General features: G+C 44.2%; 2 protein-coding genes across 3 annotated transcripts; both read right to left on the bottom strand.

Moving 5' to 3' along the window:
* Positions 1 to 1,488: 1,488 nt before the first annotated feature.
* On the bottom strand, positions 1,489 to 4,919 carry sdhaf1 (succinate dehydrogenase complex assembly factor 1). 2 transcript variants are annotated; one of them, XM_072549063.1, is made up of 2 exons: positions 4,853 to 4,919; positions 1,489 to 1,962 (listed from the first exon to the last, which is right to left on the bottom strand). In XM_072549063.1, exon 2 carries the CDS (start codon positions 1,934 to 1,936, stop codon positions 1,679 to 1,681), a length of 258 nt encoding a protein of 85 aa, XP_072405164.1. In that variant the 5' UTR covers positions 1,937 to 1,962; positions 4,853 to 4,919; the 3' UTR covers positions 1,489 to 1,678. The 2 variants fall into 2 exon arrangements, with proteins under 2 accessions (XP_072405164.1, XP_072405165.1); XM_072549064.1 differs by lacking the exon at positions 4,853 to 4,919 and adding an exon at positions 2,434 to 2,740.
* Positions 4,920 to 9,699: 4,780 nt separating this feature from the next.
* Positions 9,700 to 23,816, bottom strand: tbcb (tubulin folding cofactor B). Its single transcript, XM_072549350.1, has 6 exons — positions 23,511 to 23,816; positions 21,689 to 21,832; positions 15,488 to 15,584; positions 13,474 to 13,665; positions 11,477 to 11,549; positions 9,700 to 11,286 (listed from the first exon to the last, which is right to left on the bottom strand). The coding sequence occupies exons 1-6, from the start codon at positions 23,631 to 23,633 to the stop codon at positions 11,169 to 11,171; spliced, it is 747 nt and encodes a 248-aa protein (XP_072405451.1). The 5' UTR covers positions 23,634 to 23,816; the 3' UTR covers positions 9,700 to 11,168.
* Between the last annotated feature and the right edge of the window lie 4 nt (positions 23,817 to 23,820).

The raw sequence follows: 23,820 nt of genomic DNA, 5'->3' as shown, positions 1-23,820 counted from the left end.
GCTGTTCTCTGTTTGGCTTGTCCTATACTAGTAGTGTTGTCCCAGTCAAATTCATATTGCTTGTCATCTGTGTGTGTGGCTACTAAGGATAGCTGGTCGTGCTGTTTCGTGGCTAGTTGGTGTTCATGGATGCGGATCGTTAGCTGTCTTCCTGTTTGTCCTGTGTAGTGTTTTGTGCAGTCCTTGCATGGGATTTTGTACACTACATTGGTTTTGCTCATGCTGGGTATCGGGTCCTTTGTTCCGGTGAGTTGTTGTCTGAGCGTGGCTGTTGGTTTGTGTGCTGTTATGAGTCCTAGTGGTCGCAGTAGTCTGGCTGTCAGTTCGGAAATGCTCTTGATGTATGGTAACGTGGCTACTATTATAGGACAAGCCAAACAGAGAACAGCCAGGGAATTCCTAGAGGCATGGCACTCATCCACAGATTCAATCAATAAGCACATCGACCTGGACCCAATATACCGGCCACTGCAGCGGACAGCTGGAACTGACAACCAGAAGCGGCAGATTCAAACCACTACAAATGCCGGAGGAAACGTCACAGAAGCGTTTCACAGGAGGCTCCCAAGCACTGAGGATGTCACCAAGACAGGGGATGAAACGTCTGCAACACAAATTCCCAGCTCGGCGAACAGAACCACAACAACGAGCATCCGAGCTACAAATCTTCTCCCAAACTTTGGTCTGTTTCCATGCTGTATAACTCAATGACACTTATAGAAAGTGAGCGTCTTTCCAAAGATAATATTTATTGCCCATCCTTAATTGGTCTTGAGAAGTTGGCGATGAGTCATTTCCTTAAACTGCTGCAATCATTGGTCATAGGAACACCCACACTCCCACCAGGGAGGGAGCGCCAAAAGTTTGACACAATGACAGTGACGGGAATGCTGATATAGTTCAACGTCAGGATTGTGTATGGCTTGGAAGGGAATGAGCAGAGAGTGGTGTTCCTCATTATCTGCTGTCCCTGTCCTTATAGGTGGTAGGGGCCACATTTATTAATTGGTCTTCGGGTAGTGGTGAGCCCCGCCTTCAATACGGTTCGCTTGCTTGACCAATTCAATTAAGAGTCAACCACATGGTAGGTCTGGAATCAAACATAGGTGAGGGAACATGAGGGTGTCAGATTTCCTTCTCTTGCGTTAGCCAACCAGATGGATTTTCTTTGACAATCAATGACATATTCCAACAGGTTTAATTGGAAGCACACTAGCTTTCGAAGCACCGCTCTGAAAGCTAGTGTGCTTCCAATTAAACCTGTTGGACTATAACCTGGTGTTGTGTGATTTTTAACATTGTACACCCCAGTCCAACACTGGCATCTCCAAATAATGACATATTCGTGATCATCAATACTAGTCTTTAATTGCGCCCTCCAAATTTATGGAACTGAAACTCTTCAACTGCTGTGGTGGGATTTGAACTAATGTTCCAACCATCAGTCCTGGATACTTCTCCAGTTCCATATTCACAACAGTACTACACTTTCATACATGTAATTTTTATTAAAATATTAATGGAACCATTCCAAACTATTTCATCGCATTGTATTTACATCCTGTGGCTTAACTCATTTAATTTACAACCTTGCACTATTGTGGAAACATATTACAATAATCCAAATATTAAGTCTTCAGGCCAGCTCTTATTGCTATCGCAGCGAGTCTTTCAATTTTTATGGCCCAAAATTCTTTTGATTGAATCTACTGAAAGCTGCCAGTTGCTTGGTGTTGGAATTCCTGAGCAGTTCTAACTGCCTCTGCCCTCTTCGCAATAAATACTCGATGTGCATAACATCGGTCCTGGGTATTTTGGAGTTCCTGCGAAATTCACTGCAAACCAGAGGCAGGAATCCCGGTTTCTCCTTGGCAGCTCGGAGAAATTGTTTGTAAAGACTTAAGACTTGTTTCTGCAGCTTGCTGTGTCTAACCATGGCGTCAAAACAGCATCAGCCTGGCTCTGGTAAAAGAGTAAAATCAATGTTGTGGCACCTCCTCTATTTAACTTCCAAAATATGTCATCAACGTCAAGCCTACACTTGCAATTGCTCTGAAGAAAGTACTGTTTAGATCAGATTACTTACAGTATGGAAACAGGCCCTTCGGCCCAAGTCCACACCGACCCTCCGAAAAGCAACCCACCCAGACCTTATTCCCCCACATTTACCCTTTCACCTAACACTACGGGCAATTTAGCATGGCCAATTCACCTAACCTGCACATTTTTGTACTGTGGGAGGAAATCGGACCACCCAGAGGGAACCCACACAGACACGGGGAGAATGTTCAAACTCCACACAGACAGTTGCCTGAGGTGGGAATTGAACCCGGTTCTCTGGCGCTGTGAGGCAGCAGTGCTAACCACTGTGCCACCTTCATTAGGGCTTTTGCCTGAAATATCGATTTTCCTGCTCCTCGGATGCTGCCTGACCTGCTGTGCTTTTCCAGCTCCACTCTAATCTTGACTCCAATCTCCAGCATCTGCAATACCCACTTCCGACTATTTGATGCTTCTGTAATGTGATATTCAGTGACCCTGCCTCCTCCACTCTGGGGAAGAAGCTTCCTCAGATTTGTGAGTCTCTGAAATATTTCCCCTCATTTCAGGTTAAATAGCAGACTCCTTATTTTTAAATCGTGTCTCCCAGTTTTAATCTCTCGCACGAGCAATACATCCTCTCAGCATCCACCCCGTGAAGGCTCCTTGGGTTTTTATGTATTTCAATGTTTATTCGTCTCTGGAAAAGAAAGGATTTGTTTTTAATTTATTCATGAGTGGCACAGTGGCAGCACTGCTGCCTCACAGCACCAGGGACCTGGGTTCGATTCCAACCTCAGGTGACTGCCTGTGTGGAGCTTGCACGTTCTCCCCGTGTCTGAGTGGGTTTCCTCCGGGTGGTCCGGTTTCCTCCCACAATCCAAAAGATGAGAAGGTTAGGGTGAATTGGCCGTGCTAAGTTACCCATAGTGTTCAGGGATGTATAGGTTAGGTACATGAGTCAAAAGTAAACGTCTGGGTGGGATACTCTTCGGAGGGTGATGTGGTCTTGTTGGGCCAAAGGGCCTGATTCCACACTGTAGGGATTCTAATTCTTAAAAATAAGCGAGCCTCATTTGTGGAATGCAGGCGTTGCTGGCTCGGCCAGCATTTATTACCCGTCCCTAATTGCCCCTTGAGAAGGTGGGGGTGAGCTCCCTTCTCAAACCGCTGCAGACCACCTGCTGTGGGCTGACCCACAAAGACATTTGGGAGGGAATTCCAAGATTTTGGCTCAGCAACAAGGGAAGGAATGTTTATCATTTCCAAGTCCGAATTGAGAGTGGCTTGGACGGGAGCCTCCAGGAAGTGGTGTTTCCCTGTATCTGGTGCCCTTCAAGCTGGAAGTGGTCATGGGTTTGGAAGATGCTGTCTGAGGATCTTTAATGAACTTCTGGATTGAGGGAGGATGGTGGTGGATTGGCAATGTCACTAGAGTAGTAACCTAGATTCAATATGTTAACTCGGTTTCCTCTCCACAGATCCTATCGGACCTCCAACAATATTTGTTTTTGTTCGCAATCATAGTTTCAGGTCCCACCATGGCAGCTAAGTTAATAAATCTGGAGATGAAAGCTAACTTCAGTTATGAGGACAGAGGAAACTGCCTCCCCAAAACCCAGACAAAAACCCCCAGCATTCCCTCTCCCTCAATCCCAAACTGATGAAGTTCCTGCTCCCCAGATCTGAGTCCTTTCCCCTGCTCCATTCCCTTCAGCCCCTAATAGGATCAGATGGCCCAACACATACTGTCCAATTTCTCCACCATGCCTGCCAGACCTGACAGTCCCCAAACTCACCCTGACCTAAACAATCCACTTAACCAGAATTCAAGGCCGAGATAGATGGATCCTTGATTAGCTGGGGAATCAGGTGTTATGGCAGGAAAATAGACGTGAGGAATGCTGGATTAGTCATGGTTTTTATTGAATGGTGCAGCAAGGTCAGGGGTAAGCGGCCTACTCCCCTTCCCATTTCTTATGGTCTTACTCTAGCCTCCTGGCACACTAACCTCACACATAGCTCATGTTGCAACAGTCAAGGTCTGCAATGCTGGACCTTTTTTTTAAAAAAACCTGAAAATATTGCTCCAGGAAACGGAGCATGGTTTGCCCACCTGACCACCCGTCTCCACCCCATCTGTTCTCAAACACCTCCCCCGGACTAGTATACCCCTCACTTCCCTGAAAGTTCACCCCACAACCCTTGTACTGCCAGCGTCCTGCCCTCCCCTGACTGCCCGACCCTACCCCCCTCCCCTCTCCTACTGACCCTCACCCCATCTCCCTCCCTCCCACTGACTCTCTCCTGACTGTCCTACACCCAAGTCTATATCCCGCCCTCCCCCTACCGACCCCACCCCATCCTACACCCAACTGCTCTGCCCCCCTCCATGTTTTACCTCCCCTCCTACCGAACCCCACACCCTCCCCCCCACCCTTGCCCAGCACCCCCTCCTCCCAGCTGGCTACCTCTAACAGGCTCCTGTGTTTCTCAACTGGGCCTGAACCAGAACCTCTGGTCAGGAAATGTGGAGCTCTCTGGCTTTTCTTGTTTAAAAAGGAGCCAAGCAGCAACCTGTTTCCACCCTGATTAAATATTTGCAGCACACTCTGTTTGCAGACCAGGGTTTTACAGCCTCCCTCAAGCCCCCTGAGCACGTTGGCCTTTCATTCCCCACAGAGACACACCCAGTGGCCGATTAGCCCTTCACATTGCCCGTGAAGCCAGTGACCTACTGAGTTCCCTACGGTCACATTCCCAGCCCCTTTTCCCATCTTTACAGCCACAATGAACCAAATATCCCACTTACCATTTACCTGGAAACTTCCGGTCCTCCCAGCGCAGCGCCACCCATCGCCACTGCCTGACGGTGGTCCTCCCACCGCAGCGCCACTGCCCGACGGTGGTCCTCCCACCGCAGCGCCACGCATCGCCACTGCCCGACGGTGGTCCTCCCAGCGCAGCGCCACCCATCGCCACTGCCCGACGGTGGTCCTCCCAGCGCAGCGCCACCCATCGCTACTGCCCGACGGTGGTCCTCCCAGCGCAGCGCCACCCATCGCTACTGCCCGACGATGGTCCTCCCAGCGCAGCGCCACCCATCGCCACTTAGAACACTCCAACTTCCCTCCCACTCCGCAGGTCCTCTATCGCCACACCCGCCCAGGGCACCAATGTGGAATTTACCAGTTTCCTCATTTTCCCAGCCCCTACCTTATCCCAGTTCCAACCTTCCAACAGAGCACCGTCCTCTTGACCTGTCCTACCTTTTCAGAGATTAGATTACATTACTTTACAGTGTGGAAACAGGCCCTTCAGCCCAACAAGTCCACACCGACCCGCCGAAGCACAACCCACCCATTCCCCTACATTTACCCCTTACCTAACACTACGGGCAATTTAGCATGGCCAATTCACCTCACCTGCACATCTTTGGACTGTGGGTGGAAACCGGAGCACCTGGAGGAAACCCACGCAGACACGGGGAGAACGTGCAAACTCCACACAGTCAGTCGCCTGAGGCGGGAATTTTACCCGGGTCTCAGGCGCTGTGAGACAGCAGTGCTAACCACTGTGCCACCGTACCTGGCCATCTTCCTTCCCACCTATCTGTTCCACCCTATCGCACTCTCAGCTACCTTCTCCCCAACCCTATCTTCACCCCCACCCCCTCCCATTTATCACTCCACCTCCTTGGCCCACAAGCCTCATTCCTGCTGAAGGGCTCTTGCCTGAAACGTCGATTCTCCTGTTCCTCAGATGTTGCCTGACTTGCTGTGCTTTTCCATTGCCACTAACTGCTGTCTCCCCAGCGCAGCGCCACCCATCATCCCGGACGGTGAGGTGGTGGTGGTGATCAGAATCAAAGCACAGCAGGTTAGACAGCATCGGAGGAGCGAGAGAGTCGACGTTTCAAGCTGATGCTCTTCATCAGGAATACTGAGATAAATAGGCAGGGTGGGAAGGAGGTAGTTAGGAATGCGATAGGTAGATGGAGGTGGGGGTAATGGTGATAGGTGGGGGTAATGGTGATAGGTGGGAAGGAAGATGGACAGGCAGGACAGTTCAAGAAGGGAGTGCTCAGTTGGAGGTTTGGATCTGAGATAAGGTCAGGGGAGGGGAGATGAGGAAACTGGTTAAATTGACATTGATTCCATGTGGTTGGAGAGTCCTGAGGCAGAAGATGAGATGTTCTTCCTCCAGTCGTCAGGTGTCTAGGATTTAGCAGTGGAGAAGGCCCAGGACTTGCATGTCCTGGATGGAGTGGGAGGGGCAAGTTAAGTGGTCAGTCACAGAGCGGTGAGGTTGTTTAGTGAATGGCCTGGAGGTGTTCTCTGTGTTGGTGTCCTGTCTTGGTTATGTAGAGGAGACCACATCAAAAGCAATGGCCACAATTGATGAGGTGTTTGGATGTGCAGGAAAATCTCTGCCAGGTGTGGAAGGACCCTTTGGGGCCTTAGACAGAGGTGAGGGGGAAAAGGTATGGGTGCAGGTTCGCCACCTCTTGCACTGGCTGGGAAGGTGGCGGTAGTGGAGGGTGGATTGCACCGCACCACCCTCCGCCATTTCCAACACCTAGTCAGACCCTACCACCAGAGATACATTTCCCTCCCCACCTTTTTCAACATTCTGCAGAGACAATTCCCTCTGTAATTGCCTTGCTAGGTCCATACCACCAACCCCTTCTCCACTCCTGGCTATTACCTCTCCGCCCGCCCCCCCCCCCCCCCCCCCCCCCCCCCCCACCCATATCCACCCCATGTTATGCTGAGCAAGTAAATAATTTTTCTTATACTTCAGTAGCCAATTTACCAAAAGATTAGATTATGGAGAGGCAGTGCTTTATAGTTTGCTACTATTTGGGTACTGACAGCAAGCACAATTTAGAGTAGTGACATTAGTCATTTCACAGCAAACTTATATCAAACTTGCAAACCCTTGGTTAATATTTAGCCTTTTTGTGATTTTAAAGTCAGAGATGAATCTCAAGAGTCATTGAGCTTCACCCATCACACTATGGAATTCAGGGAATGTGCCACTAAACTCTAGACATTAGCACCTTAAAGGCATTCTTGACTCAATTGCATGTGGCATTTTATTTCACTTTCAGCTAACTAGCAATTGTGTACTACAGCTATCCAGTATTTCAACAACGGGCTTACTTCGGGCTCGGAGGAAGAGTGAGCTCGACTTGAAATGTTAGCTTGCTTTCTCTTCAGGGATCTCCAGCATTTTTTGTTTCCAGTACAGATTCCAGCATCTGCAGTAATTTACTCTTATAACAAATCTCTCATACCCTTTAATTCTCATGAATCTTAATATTCTTGCTCTTCCAATATTTCACCATTTAGCATATTCAAGGATGGAAAGAAAGAATTAACATTTCAGGTCCATGATCTGCTGAAAAAGTCATCAATGGCCTCCACATCATCTCTCTCAACAGACACTGCTTGAGGCCTTCATCAGGCATGAGGCCGGGAGCCTCGGGGGTGAAGAGATGGTTTGGACTTAGAGTAGATCAAAAACAAAACTAGACACATTATATACTGCAATGAGTAACTCACTCCTGATTCCCCAAAGCCTGTCTATCATCTGCAAAGCACAAATCAGGAGTGTGATGGAATATTCCTCATCTATTTGGAGGAGTACAGTTTCAATAACACTCACCATCCTTGGCAAAACAGCCTGGTTGATTGGCACCACATCCAAAAAACATTCACTCCCTCCACTATTAATGCCCAGTGGCACTAGTGTGCAATATCTACAAGATGCGCTGCAGAAATTTCAAGGATCCTTAGACAGCACCATGCAAACCCATAACCATTTCCTCTAGAAGAAGAGCAGCAGATAAATGGGAACATGGCCAACTTCAAGTCACTCACCATCCTGACTTGGAAATATATTACCATTCCTTCAGTGTCATTGTGTCAAAGGCCTGGAATTCCCTCCTTAATGGCATTATGGGACAACCCACAGCACATGGTCTGCAGGGGTTCAAGAAAACAGTCAACAGGAGTTAGGGACAGGCAATAAATGTTGGCCAGCCAGTGATGCCCACATCCCACATGAAAAAAAACCACTATCACCTCGCGTAACAAGGGTAGCAGAGGAATGAATACATTACTATTGCAAGTTCCCCTCCATGCTATACTCTGCACAATACTGATGACCATCCCTAATTAGAACTACAATCACTCCTTTATGGGTCAATTTACAGGATAATTCCATCCTAACCATGCTGTCATCTTAAACTGCTGCAGTAATGTGGGATCAGTACACAATATGGCAAACTGGAGAACATGGTTCAATATGGCTAAATACCAAAGTAATTCATTTTGGATCCAAAAAAAAAGACAAACCGCATATTTTATTACCTTTTCATGATTAAGAACAGGAGGAACAAAATAGTTTATGGGGTTCAGGCACACAAATCACTAGAAGCTACTTTTAAAAGATACAAAGGTCAATCACAAAGTCTAATGGGTTGTTATTCCTTGTCTTCAGTGTGTTGGAGTAGAAAGACAAGAAGGAGATGCTTCAGTTATTATACAGAGCCTTTCATTGGGAGTACCAAGTTCAGCTTAGAAAAAAAGTTTATACAGAACTTGAAGCAGATACAGTGCTTCCTGCAGAAGCAGATGTGGGGGCGAAGTTATGATGACTGATTGCCTAAATATGGCTTGTATTCCTTGAGATTAGAAGGTTGAGAGATTAAGTCAGACATATTTGAAATACATTAAGAAATAAGTTAGATACCAAGAAATGGAAAAAGGGATCACAATCTTACAATGAAAGTAAGCCTAGAAATAAAAGCAGGAAAGACTCTTTCCACTTAAGGACTACAGGAAAACCAATTGCTCTCCCACCTTCTAAAGCCTATGAATGCTGTAATTAATTTTCAAAATAGACCAATTAACCTAATAAAAGTGTATTTATCAAGGGATATAGAAACTGGAACACAAAAAAAAAATGGGTAAATGGAACAGAGGCCTAGATCAGGCATACTCTAACTGAATAGAAGAGATTTAAGGGGCTGGTGATATCCTCTCATTCATATTTCTCTGCATTCATCCCACTACCGTGTTAGCTGTCAACCTCACTATCCCCCATCCCTGTGAAACCTGTTAGCCTTGACTGTTGTACTTTTCCCAACACAGTACCTTCATCACACTACACACAAGCACAGAGTTATGTTCCATCCCTAGTGTCAAAGCTGGCTTTGCCTGCCTGCTCCTTTGAAGTCACTGCTGACTACTATCTCGATCCTCTAGGAAACAAAGTGTAGCTTCCTGCATACATCAATTAATCCAGTGTGTTCCTCTCAGAAAAACAGCAAGCATATTGTGTCGCAACCTATAACAAACACCATGTGTTGGAAAGAATTCTGGAACTTCTATCAATTAAATCTGTAGATCCAGATTACAACACGCATATAAAAGTTCAAGTTGTTCTGCCAACATGGACTCTGAATGAACTGTAACATAGCACTACCAAAATAGTATTACTATAGAAGACAATATAATGGTTTTTACTGTCAAGTCTCCATACACTGTACAGGTAATAAGTAGTAAATGGTCCAAATAAAGGTTAAGTCAGTGTTCTTTGCACATTAATCAGTCATGTAGAAATAGCACCTTTACCTTCTCACCCACTATGTTAATTAGAAACAGGTTTTATTGTTAATGAAATCAAATAATTAGAGGAAGGTTCTGATGCATGTTTTGCTGTCCAAATCAGTTATAAATACAGTTTACATAACAATGGCTAATTCAAGAATTGATCAGAATACAATGTAAAGCTTCCACGAGGTAAGGATGCTTTATTTTTCCACTATCTTTTACATCTCACTACAAAAAACACATAGGTGTTTTTGTCCCAAAACCTTACTGCAGGGGCAACCTTAATAGTGCAGTCAACTGTCAAACACATCTTGGTGATCAAGTAATTGGTTTCCAACAGATGGTTTTTTCTTTTAAAACATTTATACCAGAAAAAATGAGATAAGTAAACGGTGCTGTGCTTCAAAATGTTAATTTCTCACTGGATTTGCAGGATAATCAAAGAGAATGTCCAGTAGTACAAGTTAAGGCAGAAACAGAAATGTTGTTTTCATTCAACAAAAAATGTTAGGCGCACACCCTCCTTATAAAGCAACATTTCAGTGACATAGGAGTAAATCATTGTCCCAATCCTTTTAAAGAGAAGGATGGAGATGTTTGGCAAGATAATGTAAACTTTACAATTTCAATTAAATGTTATGAACTCACAAGAAAAGAATAAAAGAAAACATTAGTAAAAAATAAGACATGTTTACCATCCAATGTCTTACTCAGCTGATGTGACAGTCTTGTGCATAAATAACTTAGGTCAGTACAGAATCAAGGCAGTACTGATGCAAGATTTAAAGCCTTTGTTTGCAGAAGTTGCATCAGCAGGTGTCTTAGAATAAATTAAAATGATTTAAGACCTGTTGTTGTGACCTTCGATCACAGGAAACAAGTGATATACAATCTGCTACTTTAAAGTGGTATTCACCAATGTAGCTGGCAATATTGTCTAAAGTTACTATTGTGGCAATCAGCAGCAGATCATTGATCTCAACTTTTGATCTTTGCCCTAGTGAGAAAAATATGTAAGTATAAATGACACAAAATTCAAAAAGGGATCAAATGTTCTTTCACAAATATGCCTAAATAAGCTGTGATGGGCATTATGGAAGAATGTCCAGGTCTGATGTTATCTGATATCAATTACCATGGCTTACATTAGGACTAGCAATTTTTCACACAAGTGTTTCCTCAGAAATCCCAATAGTGACATGGGCAGTGACTAGTTGTCAAACTAGTGTACGTTGCAAACTCAGCAAATTTACAAGTAACTAGTGTCAGCTAGTAAATTAGAAATCTTAATCTTGCTAATATAAGTGTAATGGTCATCTCTATTTCACCATGAGCCAAAACTCTATCTGTAGAGCATGTAAACAAGATAACATCAAAGTCCCAACATATTCAGGAATTCCAAGCACCTGAATGGGGCTGCAAGGAATAATCAATGTAGTCAGCATTATAAGGACAAAAGTCCACAGATAGTGTCAATGCTTCCAAGCTGTAGGCAATTAGTAGTATTCACATTTCGTCATTTAGACCATAGTCCTCCTCCGGATAATCTCCCACTGTTACAGATTGTGGTTTCACAAATGCACCATATTTGTACTGACACTGAAAATATCTCTTCCCATTCACACTGCAAAAGAAACAAACAAAAAGGAATTAATGCTGAATACTCAAGTTCTGTACTAACAAACAACAAAAAGCAATTACATAAACAGCAGGATACTCATGCACAGCAGTGACAATTTTACATTCAAAAAGGCTATTGACTTATTCTGAAATAACAATCACTGGTAGCAATTGAATGTCAAAGCATACTTTACCTGCCATCATGTTTCCCTAAAGGTTCATCATACTTCAGTCCAATCCAATATCCTGGTTTAAAATCTGTTTGACCTGAAACAGAAAAACTGCAGATAAGTCATCAATAGTGTAAGCATGAGAGACTATGTACAAGTCCACACCAGAATTGTGTTATGTAGACTATGAATACACATTAAGTAATTGTGAAATATCCAATGGAGGTCAACAGCAAGACATATGGGTCCTGGATGAAGCTGCCTCACTTAAAGTGGCCTATGGACTCTTGTTCCTTGTTCAAAATTTCTCAACCAGAACAAAGAAACTGAACAAACTTAGTTAAAAATAATATTCTTTAGGATATATGCAAGAAGTATGTAATATTCAAACCAAAACAAATACCCTAGAAGTTAGTATCCAACCAAGGCCAATGAGGAAAAGCAACAAAGGTCTCCAAAAGATACACAGGTCAGCATAGATCAACAACCATCAGTTATTATTATAAAGTGTTCAAAATCTTCCCAATATATGTTACTTCAGAGGTTAGCATTATGTTGTACAATAGAGTCATAGAGACTTACAGAACAGAAACACACCCTTTTGGTCCAACTCTCAATCCTCAAACAAAACAAAAAAAAAATCCTCAATTCAGTCTTTAAATGGACCCCAAGTTTTAGATTTTCAGAGGAGGAGACATCCTTTCCAGATTCACCTGGTCAAAACTACACCAAAACTTTATGCAGAGAAACCTCGATTAACTGAACGACACTGGAGGGAGTATTTTCTTCAGATAATCTTATAGTTGGATAATACAGTTTAACCAAGCATCGGAACTTTGCGATCTTGTTTGGAAAATCCGAAATTCAGATAATCGACGTTTCTCTGTATTCCAATCAAGTCAGCTTTAAACTTCTAAGGTCTACTGGAATCAAGTTTAGCTTGTCTAATCTTTCCTCAAAGAGATCACTTCATCCCATGTATTATTCTGTGAACCTTCTCTAAACTGCTTCCAATGCACTTATATCCTTTCTTAGATAAAGGAGAATACTATACTTCAAATGCAGCCTAACCATTGCCCTGCATAACTATTGTGATTTTTAATAGAAATTTCAATATCTGTCTTAATTTTATCAAATGACTGAGCTTTTACCACTACCTAGAGTGGAGAATTCCAAATTTTAACCATCAGTGAAGTGGTTTCTCTTCATCTCAGTCCGAAAGAGCTTGTACTTTGTTCTGAAATTGTGTCCCTGGTTCTAGAGCCCAGAGTCATGGGAATCACATGGAATTATCCTTTTAAGATCAGCTACATTCACATGCCTGTTATAAACATTTTCTCGATTAGTGGTGCTGGAAGAGCACAGCAGTTCAAGCAGCATCCAAGGAACAGTAAAATCGACGTTTTGGGTAAAAGCCCTTCATCAGGAATAAAGCTTTATTCCTGATGAAGGGCTTTTGCTCGAAACGTCGATTTTACTGCTCCTCGGATGCTGCCTGAACTGCTGTGCTCTTCCAGTACCACTAATCCAGAATCTGGTTTCCAGCATCTGCAGTCATTGTTTTTACCGTTATAAACATTTATTATGTGCCGAACCATAGATGCACTTGGTTTGGGGGTTGGTTAGCTCAGTTGGCTGGTCAGCTGATTCGTGATGCAGAGTGATGCTAACAGTGTAGATTCTATTCCAGTAGGCTGAGGTCACCATGATGGTTCATGCCTTCTCAAATCTGCCTCTCACCTGAGTCAAAGTGCCCCTCAGGTTAAACTCAACCAACTGTTTCTAATGAAAAAACTGCCCTGTGAACCTATGGAACTATGGTGGCTTTACCTTTGGATGCACTTGATATAATTGATTGAGTTAAGCGCAAATTATTAAACAGTGCATGAACAATTGTCTCAATTCAAAAGATTAAATCACTTTTGTGGAATACAGTTCACATTACAGGTCCAAATACAAAGTTTTTTTTCTTTAAAAAATTAACCATTGTGGATTCACCCACCAAGTCACAACCAACTTACCCACATACATTACGGTGCCTCGTTTGGATGGCTGCCCTGAAATTACAACCTCACATCTTGCACCAACTCGAATGGCATCAGCTAAAGCTTTTTCTTCTTGTACTCTCCGCTCAAGCTCAATTTTATCTTTTTCTTTCTGCTCCTCATTATACAAGCCCAATTTACTTTGCTTCAGGAACAAACGCATCGAATCTAAAATACAAACCAGGTAGTTATTTGGTTACAAACTACCAGAAGTTTTTTTCAGATTAAACTACTCCATCAGGTTTGAGTGAGAGAAAGAGAGAGACAGATGGAGATAGACGGATTAACAATTTCATACAGAAGTTAAACAATTGAAATCTTTCTGACTAGTGTCACAGACCAAACTTCACCCATCAGCTCTCAGCAAAACTAGCTTAGTACTTTCTGCACTATGCACCTACTAACTCCTCCTCTCCAAAAGCCGATGGATCAAAGTGCTCCTGTTTCAAACTAAAAATGCTTTATTTTTCCTTACGTAGGTGTAGACTTTATTTTGTGATTATGAACTGTTAAATGTGGAAATTAGAAGCTGCATAAGTAACTACAGGGCAACCCCTGCATCCACAGGTCCAGTTACGGCAGTTTACCGTGCCCTGAACAAATAAAAAGGGAACTGTCCAGAACCAGGAAGCTGCCGGGAAGATACATTTCCCATTTAAATTTGTGGTTTTGGCCTTCCGCAGTAGGTCTTTGAACGTACCCCTGGTGGAGGGGTGGGTGGGGAGAGGAGAACTACTGTATGAGGAAAGAAGGCCAGATTGAAAATATGATGAGACTGCATTTTGTCCACAGCCCTATTTACTCACCAGCTGCTAAGAATGCTACTTATCAGCATGATATGCTGCCATCTTGCCACTGTACTAACTTGGGCATGGCCAGTTAGCCAAGCTGGGGCCCATGCTCTTAATTCCATGTTGGATTGCTACTGTCCAAGCTGGGAGGTTAGTATGATCTCCATGAGAATCTGTTTTCTCAAAGTTCTGCATTACAGAACAGTAAACATCAGAATGTTTGTACAGGAATATTTGGCAAAACTTTAGTAAGATATGCTATTAAAATGAATTATAAATTGAATAAAGTAAAAGCTAAATTTCAAAAAACAGTTTAGCCTCAGTCAACGTGGTCCATCAGTGAAATACTTGCACGACCAGAGAGATCTTGAGGATACCCTGAACAGACAAAATTTCAGGTGCATATTCCAATTGCTTAAGGATTCACTGCTCCATGGTATCCAAGCTGTAATTTAAGATTATTTGTTCTAGAATAATTTGTCCAAGGTAACTGCCATGTACAGAAGGTGGCATATGAACTTGTGGCTAGAAATAACGACTAGTTAAAAGTTGCTTACACACAAGTTTCATGGTAGGATTTAACATGCAGGGTACATAGTTAAGTGACTGCTGTTTAATTCTGCTGAAAATGTAGGCTGTCAGGTTTACGTCTGACAAAATCTTGTTGCAACTTTATGCCACAGTACAAGTCTGAGACAGCAATAAGGAGTTGGACAATGGGACAAGATGGTGGGCTGATTTATGTTCAGTGTTTTGAAGGAGCTCACTCATACTTCATATTTTACTCATTTTCACAATAAGTACCTCTATGAAGACCTTGGGCTTTCATTTACGGTTTGCAGATAGACAAGCTCAGAAGGATCAATGAAGGTCATATCTCTACCCAGAAGGCTAGTATAGTTTATTTCTCATTATGTCTATAGCTTAGAGACATCATGTGTGAAGGATGGGTGCAAAGGCATTTTAAAAAGTTACAAACCAGATTTGATGTTGCATTCAGCCCTACAATTTTCTTAAAATACATCATTTCAGGTGTCTCGTGCACATTTCCTAATTATAACCAGTTCTTTGCCTAACTATTCCATTTTATAAAATCAGTTCTATGCATTATTAAATACAGACTCTATCTTCCATTTAAGTACAAGAAGGCAAGAATATCAAAATTAGCCAGTGCAGAGCATTGCTCAAAATCATCTTACCTGCTCTTTTATCATATGCTTCATTGGACATTTCATACTTTATAACTTTAGACACATCTTCAAACTCTCCAATCTTCACTCCACTTTGGTCTATCACCTACAAAAACAAATATTTGAAATAATAAGACCATAAGACATTGAAGCAGAAATTAGGCCATTGAGCCCACTGGGTCTGCTCCACCACCCAATCATGGCTGCTAAATTTCTCAACCCCATTCTCCCCAAAACCCTGGATACTCAATAACCTATCTACCTCAGTCTTAAATCTACTCAAATGACATGGCCTCCACAGCCTTCTGTGGCAATGATTTCCATGATTCACCACTATCTGGCTGAAGAGGTTTCTCCTTATCTCCATTCTAAAAGGTCTTCCCTTTACTCTCAGGCTGTGACCACAGGTCCTGGTTTCTCCTAACAATGGAACATCTTCCCAACATCCACTCTGTCAGGCCAAACAGTATTCTGTATGCTTCAATTAGATTCCCCGCTCATCGTTCTTAACACCATCAAACTTTCCACATACATTAAGCTTTTCATTCCTGGGGCCGTTCTTGTGAACCTCCACTGAACGGGCTCCAGGGCCAATACATCCTTCTTGAGATATGGGACCCAATACAGTAGACACCCTCCCCCGGGCGTACCTATGGGGGATACGTTCCAGGACCTACAGCGGAAGCCCAAAATCACGGATTGTAGCAAACCCATTCATTTAAATGGGAAGTGTACCTTCCCTGCAGCCTCCTCGTCCATGGTTCCAGAAAGTTCCCTTTTATATGTTCCAGCTGTGGTAAACAACAGGCAAGTGAAACCACAGAAAATGGTTCTGCAGATATGGGGGTCGCCCTCTACTCCAAATGTGGTCTGCCCAGAGTCAGGGCATCTGATGTACATCCCGACTTTTATATTCAAATCCTTAAAATAAACAATCATTGCATTTGCCTTCCTAACTACTGACCCAACCTGCAAGTTTACCTTAAGAGCATCCTGGACTAGAACTCCCAAGCCTCTTTGAAACCCAATAAGATTGTAATAATTGTCTGCACAATCTCCGCACAGTAAAGATAGATTGATGGTCTGCCCAATGCCAAAACTAAATCCCATCAAGCACACTATTTCTACTCTATACTGAAATATTCCTACCTTAAAGATTTCTATCTGAACCAAGAGCTTGTCCATACACCCATTTGGTATTCTGATATTTTGGCATTTTAGCAAAGCTTTTTCAATTAAAAAATAATAAATTAATAATAAATATTTAAAGTAAATTCCTGCCCATCAACTCAGTAGTGGGGTGAATTCACTTCACCTCACTATTATAGGAATTCCACACCACCCAAAACATTTGTGGTTAACACTTCCAAACATGTTCATCTGATTAATTCTTTCAAATTCCAAGAAGTAAAATTTCTTGTAATGAAAACTAACAAAAAGTTTTCACAATTAACAATCACAAACTGAAATAGCATGAATGTGCCCTTCAGCAACATTACAAAGAAAATTAGTCTGTAAATCTCTAAAGAGGAATTTAGAGCAACAAGTTGGTAATATACGCAGGTTACTGACTTATTCATTAACTTTATTTTGCATTATCATTTTTTTAATCTAAAAACATCTGCCAAAAAGTATTAGGAAAGTAACATGTTTGAAATAAGTGACTAGGCGTACAAATGAGGATAGTGCAGTTGATTTAATCTACATGGATTTCAGGAAGGCTTCTATCAAGATCTCTCTTAGAAGACTGGTTAGAAGCAAAAATCCACTGGATCTAGGCAAATTTGAAAATTGGATCCAAAATTGCCTTAGTGGCAGGAAGTAGAGAATGATTCAGAGGGTGTTTTTGTGACTGGTTGTCTGTGTTCAGGATTCAGTATCGGGTTTCTTGCTATGTATAGTATAGATCAATAAATTTGCAGATGATATGAAAATTGGTATTGTAGTAAAAAACAAAGGAGGTAAACTTTGCTCCAGGATATGAGATAGGCAAATGGAAATTAATCCTGAAAAGAGAGAGTTGATGCCTTTTGAGAGGATGAACGAGACCAGACACATTGAATGGTAGGACCCTAGGAAGTACATTGGGACCTTAGTGTGCATGCACATAGATTCTTGAAGCAGGTAGATAAGGTGTTTAAGGATTGATATGATGTTCTCGCCTTTATTAGTCAAATTACCAAATACTAGAGCAGGGTTTAATATTTGAGCTGTATATAACATTAGCACGGCTACAGCTTGTTTACTTTTGTGCAGTTCCAGTCACTACGTTACGTCCTGTGTGCAATCACATCCTTCCTTGTAGACAAAAATCACCAGGATATTGTCTGGGCTAAAGAAATTCTGTTATGAAGGAAGACTAGATGAGTTGGAGTTGTTTTCCTTAGAGCAGAAGATACTTTTTTGGGGATGTAGGGGGTATCCTGTTTGAGTCATACAGCACAGAAACAAAGCCTTCGGTCCAACTAGTTCATGCAATCATAGTCCCAAACTAAACTAGTCCCACCTGCCTGCATTTAGCGCATATCACGCTCGAATATTTCTTATTCAATATATTTATCCAAATGTCTTGAATGTTCTAACTCTATTCACACCCACCACTTCCTCTGGACGTTCATTCCACACATGAACCACTCGTGTAAAAAAAGTTGCCTCTCATGTCCTTTTTAAAACTTTCTCTGCTAACCCTAAAAATACACTGTCTAGTCTTGCTATTCCCCATATCAAACCAGTCATAAATTTTATAAACTACTATAAAAGATTATCCCTCAACCCCCTATGTTCCAGTGAAACGTGCCGCCTATCATTACTAAGTCAAATGCTGCATTCCTAACAAGATCCTCAAATCTTTTGAACCCAGTACAGCTTAATAATAATCTTCCAATAGCAGTTCTTCCAGGACTGGACACTACTCCAGAAGAGGCTTCACCATCATACTGTACAACCCTGTGACTGGTTGCCTGTGTTCAGGATTTAGTATTGCTATTTGTAGTATAGATCAATAAGTTTACAGATGATATGAAAATTGGTATTATAGTAAATAACAAAGGAGGTAGGCCTTGCTCCAAGATATTAGTCAGATACAGAAATGGAATTTAATCCTGAAAAGTGAAAGGTTGCAACTTCTATACTCAAAAGGTCTAAGCGACGATTTGAGAACACCTAAACACCTTCTTGATCACCCTGATTACATGTGATGCAAACTTCAAAGAATTATGTACCTGAACCCCTAGGTCTCTGTTCTATAACAATACCTAATACCTTTTAAATTGTGCAAATCCTGTTCGTTTGTTTTATCAAAATGTAATACCTTGCACCTGTCCAAATTAAACTCCATCTGCCACTCCTCAGCCCATTGATCCAATTGATCAAAATCTCTTTGTAATCTTAGATAATCTTCTTCACTTCCACTATACCACTAATTGTGGCTTCATAAGTGTACAAAGATTTGAGAGGCATAGATAGGGTAATATAAGGGGAAACATCTCCCCTTAATTGAGAAAGAAATAATGAGGGGGCACAATTTTAATGGGAAGGAGCAGGAAGTTTAGAGGGGATTCGAGGAAAACTTTTTTTTTGTGGAGGGGGTGGTGGGTATCTGGAACTCACTGTCTAAAAGGTTGGTAGAGGCGAGAACCCTGAAGACATTTTAAGAGTACTTGAAAGACGACGGGCCAAGTGCTGAAAAACGGGATTCGAACAGATAGACGCTTGATGACGATCTCAGAAACAATGGACCTTTCTTTTGCTCTAATAACATTGACTGATGGTCATAGCTAACTTATTATCACATCTATCCAGATATAGTGAAAAATATAGTTTTGCATGCTACCCATGCAAATCATAACATAAGTACACCAAAGTAACAGAAAAGGCAGCAGAATATATTGTTATAGCTACAGAGAACATGCAGAGAAAGATCAACTTTAGTAGGAGGGGTCCATTCAAACATCTCATAACAGCTTCTTCCTGGCTGTTCTTGAATCTATTGGCACATATTTTCAAACTTTTGTATCTTCTGCCTGGTGGGGGTGGGAGGGAGAATGTAACAAGGGTAGGAGGGTCTTTAATTATGTTGGCTGCTTTCCTGAGGCAGCGGGAAGTACAGACTGAGTCAATGGATGGAAGGCTGGTTTGCATGATGGTCTCGGCTGCATTCACAACTGATTATGTGTTGTCTTGGCAGAGCAGTTGCGCACCAAACTGATGCAAGCAAACAGGATGCTTTCTATGGGTGCACATATAAAAATTGGAAAGAATAACTGTGGACATAACTAATTTCCTTAGCCTTCTAAGGAAGTGGAGACATTGACACTAACATTAAGAAAGCACACCAATGTAGGTGGACCAGGACAGATTGTTAGTGAACTTTACTTCTAGGAACTTGAAGCTCTTGACCATACCTACCGCAGCAGCATTGATACAGAAAAGGGCATGACCTCTGCTTCGTTTCTTGAAGTTGATGACAAGCTCCTTCTTTTTGCTGACATTGAGGGAGAGATTGTTATCTTTATAGCATGCCACTAAGTTCACTCCTTCCTGCACAATGTCTCATTATTGTTTAAGATCCGATCCACTATAGCGATGTCATCCGTAAACTTGTAAATTGAGTTAGAACAGTATTTGGTCATACAGTCATGAGTAAAGGGCTACGCATGCAACCTTGCAGGGCACTGGTGTTTGAGGATTATTGTGGAGGTGTTGTCATCTATCCTTACTGACTACACAGTCTGTGGGTCAAGAAGTTGAGGATCCAGTTGTGGTGGGGAACGGAGGCTTAGGTCTCAGAATTTGGGGATATGTTTGATTAGAATTATGGTTTTAAAGATAGAGCTGAAGAGAATATGTAGGTGCCCATATGTTTCAGGGATGAGTTTAGGGCCAGAGCGATGGCGTCTGCCATAGACCTGTTGCGACGGTAGGTGAATTTATGTTAAAAAGAATGACGAGCACAAGAGCAAGAGTGACCAAAAAGGGGCCCAATCCACGCAGAGTTAATAGGACAGAATTTTAATTTGAACATTGATTGAAAAAGAGAACAGCAGCACTAATGTGAAGGAATATATTTACAGAATACGCAATTGCTTTTCAAATTTCAAGAGAATTTCTTAGACTGAAGACACTGGGGAAGAGAGATTCCAAAATGCTTCTTTCTTCTGAAGTGTTGTAAATGTCTGATAGCAAGTTGAAATCTTGGCTTCTCACCAAAAGAGCAATGTGATGTTTTTGTTAGGGATTATAAGCGCCAGAGACACGGCTGGTTATGTGGAGTTTACAGCTTTTCCCCATGTCTAAATGGTTTCCACTGGATGCTCCGATTTCTTCCCACATTCCAAAGATGTGTAAGTTAGGTGGATTGGCCTTGCTAAATTGCCCTGTAGTGTTCAAAGGTGTGCAGGCTAGATGGATTAGCCACAGTAAACATCGTGTTATGGGGATTGGAATGGAATGCTGTTGGAGGTTGGGGCTGACTCGAAGGACTGACTGGCCTTTTTCTGTACTGTTATAGGGATTTTATGATTCCAAGTAATTTAATAGTGTGCAATTCTGGTCTCTCTCCTATTAGAAGGATGCTGTGAAACTTGAAAGGGTTCAGAAAAGATTGAAGGATGTTACCAGGGTTGAAGGGTTTGAGCTATAGGGAGAGGCTGAATAGGCTGGGTAATTTTCCCTGGAGCATTTGAGGCTGATAGGTGACCTCAAAAGGTTTATTAAATCGTAGGGAGCATGGATAGGATAAATAGACAAGGTCTTTTGCCTGGGGTGGTGGAGTCCAGAACTAAAGGACATAAGTTTAGGGTGAGAGGGGAAACATTTTACAGTGGAGGTGATGGTGGCTTTAGGGACAAAATGGCCCACTAATTTGTATATTCCTGACAAGCTGCAAATAGAGCCATGGATATAAACACAAATTTGTCAAGCAAGCTTCGTTCCAGAGCATTGGCTTCATATTTAGTACAACACCAGCCTTGTTAAATTCAAGCACTAAAATTCAGAAAAAGCAACAATAAGAGCAGAGTGTTAATAGAGGCAACAAGAACCGCAGACAGCACTTGATTATATCAAGAAAATTATCAAGAAAGGCATATTGAAAAGAAAGTGTAAGATCAAAAAGGAGAACCGTTGAAAGTTACAATATTTTTACTGAAGCTTTTAACAATTGGGAGCCTCAGACAGAATGGTATTATTGAAAACAATTGGGATACTCACATGTATTCGGCAGCGGTCGTCAACAGGATAGGAACCAAGGAGTGCATCATCTTGATCTAATGAACCAATGAATTTGTCTTCTGCACTGAATAACTGCAGTTCCATGCAGGAGGCTGGAGAGCCCACAATCAGTTCCAGTTTGCACTATTAAAAAAGCGAACATCAAGGTTTTAAACACAGCTTAGTCACAACGCATCTAGTCTGAACATTAGGTTTGAAAAGTTTAGTTGCATTTCAAAACCTGTTACATGAAACGAGAAAGAATTAAAAGGGACCTGAGATGCAACTTTTTCACACAGAAGGTGGCTTGCATATGAAATAAACTGCCAGAAGAAGTGGTCAATTCTGGTTGTAGTTACAACATTTAAAAGACATTTGGAAAGTACAGGTACATGAAAAGAAAATGTTTAGAGAGACTCTGGGCAAACAGGACTAGTTTCATTTGTAAACCCTGGCTAACATAGACAAATTGGACTGAAGAGTCTGTTTCCATCTTGTAAAATTCTCTGACGCTATAAAAGACCAGTTGGTATTCTTTCAAGTCACCATAGTCCCAGGGGAACATAGGGCAACTCTCTCAGTGGCAAAAGATAAGCCCGAGGGGGAATGAGGCGGCGGAAAGAGCAGTGAACCTTCGGCTAATCATGTCTCAGACTGGTGGCCCCGCCCTTCCCCCCCGATCGCCTAGTGGCCCCGCCTTCCACCCACCGATCGCCTAGTGGCCCCGCCTTCCACCCACCGATCGCCTAGTGGCCCCGCCTTCCCCCCCCGATCGCCTAGTGGCCCCGCCTCCCCCCGCCCCGATCGCCTAGTGGCCCCGCCTCCCCCCGCCCCGATCGCCTAGTGGCCCAACTCCCCCCGCCCCGATCGCCTAGTGGCCCCGCCTTCCCCCCCGCCCCGATCGCCTAGTGGCCCCGCCTTCCCCCCCGCCCCGATCGCCTAGTGGCCCCGCCTTCCCCCCCGCCCCGATCGCCTAGTGGCCCCGCCTTCCCCCCCGCCCCGATCGCCTAGTGGCCCCGCCTTCCCCCCCGCCCCGATCGCCTAGTGGCCCCGCCTTCCCCCCCGCCCCGATCGCCTAGTGGCCCCGCCTTCCCCCCCGCCCCGATCGCCTAGTGGCCCCGCCTTCCCCCCCGCCCCGATCGCCTAGTGGCCCCGCCTTCCCCCCCCGCCCCGATCGCCTAGTGGCCCCGCCTTCCCCCCCCGCCCCGATCGCCTAGTGGCCCCGCCTTCCCCCCCGCCCCGATCGCCTAGTGGGCCCGCCTTCCCCCCCGCCCCGATCGCCTAGTGGCCCCGCCTTCCCCCCCGCCCCGATCGCCTAGTGGCCCCGCCTTCCCCCCCGCCCCGATCGCCTAGTGGCCCCGCCTTCCCCCCCGCCCCGATCGCCTAGTGGCCCCGCCTTCCCCCCCCGCCCCGATCGCCTAGTGGCCCCGCCTTCCCCCCCGCCCCGATCGCCTAGTGGCCCCGCCTTCCCCCCCGCCCCGATCGCCTAGTGGCCCCGCCTTCCCCCCCGCCCCGATCGCCTAGTGGGCCCGCCTTCCCCCCTGCCCCGATCGCCTAGTGGGCCCGCCTCCTCCCCCGTTCGCCTAGTGGCCCCGCCTCCTCCCCCGATCGCCTGGTGGCCCCGCCTCCACCCCCGATCGCCTGGTGGCCCCGCCTCCACCCCCGATCGCCTGGTGGCCCCGCCTCCTCCCCCGATCGCCTAGTGGCCCCGCCTCCTCCCCCGATCGCCTAGTGGCCCCGCCCATGTATTAACGCCCTGTCGTTACTAGTCGCGGCCTGTGGCTCCCTCGCGGCCACTGGCAACCCTCTCCCTTTCACTTACTTTCAGCTCGGACACGGTGATGCCACGGTTAAACCTTTTCTCCGAGACAAAAGACGTGAATGGACTAGTAATCCGCAGCTCAACCGCGGGGGCCGAGACCACGTTATAGGACTCCTGCTCCATGATGGCGGGAGAGCCTTCTGCGCTGACAGCCACCTAGGCTCCTCCTGGCGTTGACTCTCACGGAGCCGGAGGGCTCATGCACCAGTCCAGGGGATGGTGGGCTGTGGTAGTACACTGAGGCGGTTAAAGGGACGGTCCGCTGCGGGCAGTTTGAATCTTGAGGCCGTTGGCTCTCGCGCTGTCTCTT

Source organism: Chiloscyllium punctatum, chromosome 29, assembly GCF_047496795.1.
Source record: "Chiloscyllium punctatum isolate Juve2018m chromosome 29, sChiPun1.3, whole genome shotgun sequence".
Classification (NCBI taxonomy): Eukaryota; Metazoa; Chordata; class Chondrichthyes; order Orectolobiformes; family Hemiscylliidae; genus Chiloscyllium; species Chiloscyllium punctatum.
The sequence above is the reverse complement of the archived record's forward strand: the minus strand, read 5'-3'. Positions and strand labels throughout refer to the sequence as shown.

Coding starts and splice junctions, on each gene's coding strand:
- tbcb (XM_072549350.1), bottom strand. CDS start 23,633: ATGGAGCAGGAGTCCTATAACGTGGTCTCGGCCCCCGCGGTTGAGCTG. Junction 15,585..21,688: donor ACGACCGCTGCCGAATACAT/GTGAGTATCCCA, acceptor TTGTTTTTGTAG/GTGATAGACCAAAGTGGAGT. Junction 11,550..13,473: donor AGGCACCGTAATGTATGTGG/GTAAGTTGGTTG, acceptor TTTCTGTTTCAG/GTCAAACAGATTTTAAACCA.
- sdhaf1 (XM_072549063.1), bottom strand. CDS start 1,936: ATGGTTAGACACAGCAAGCTGCAGAAACAAGTCTTAAGTCTTTACAAA.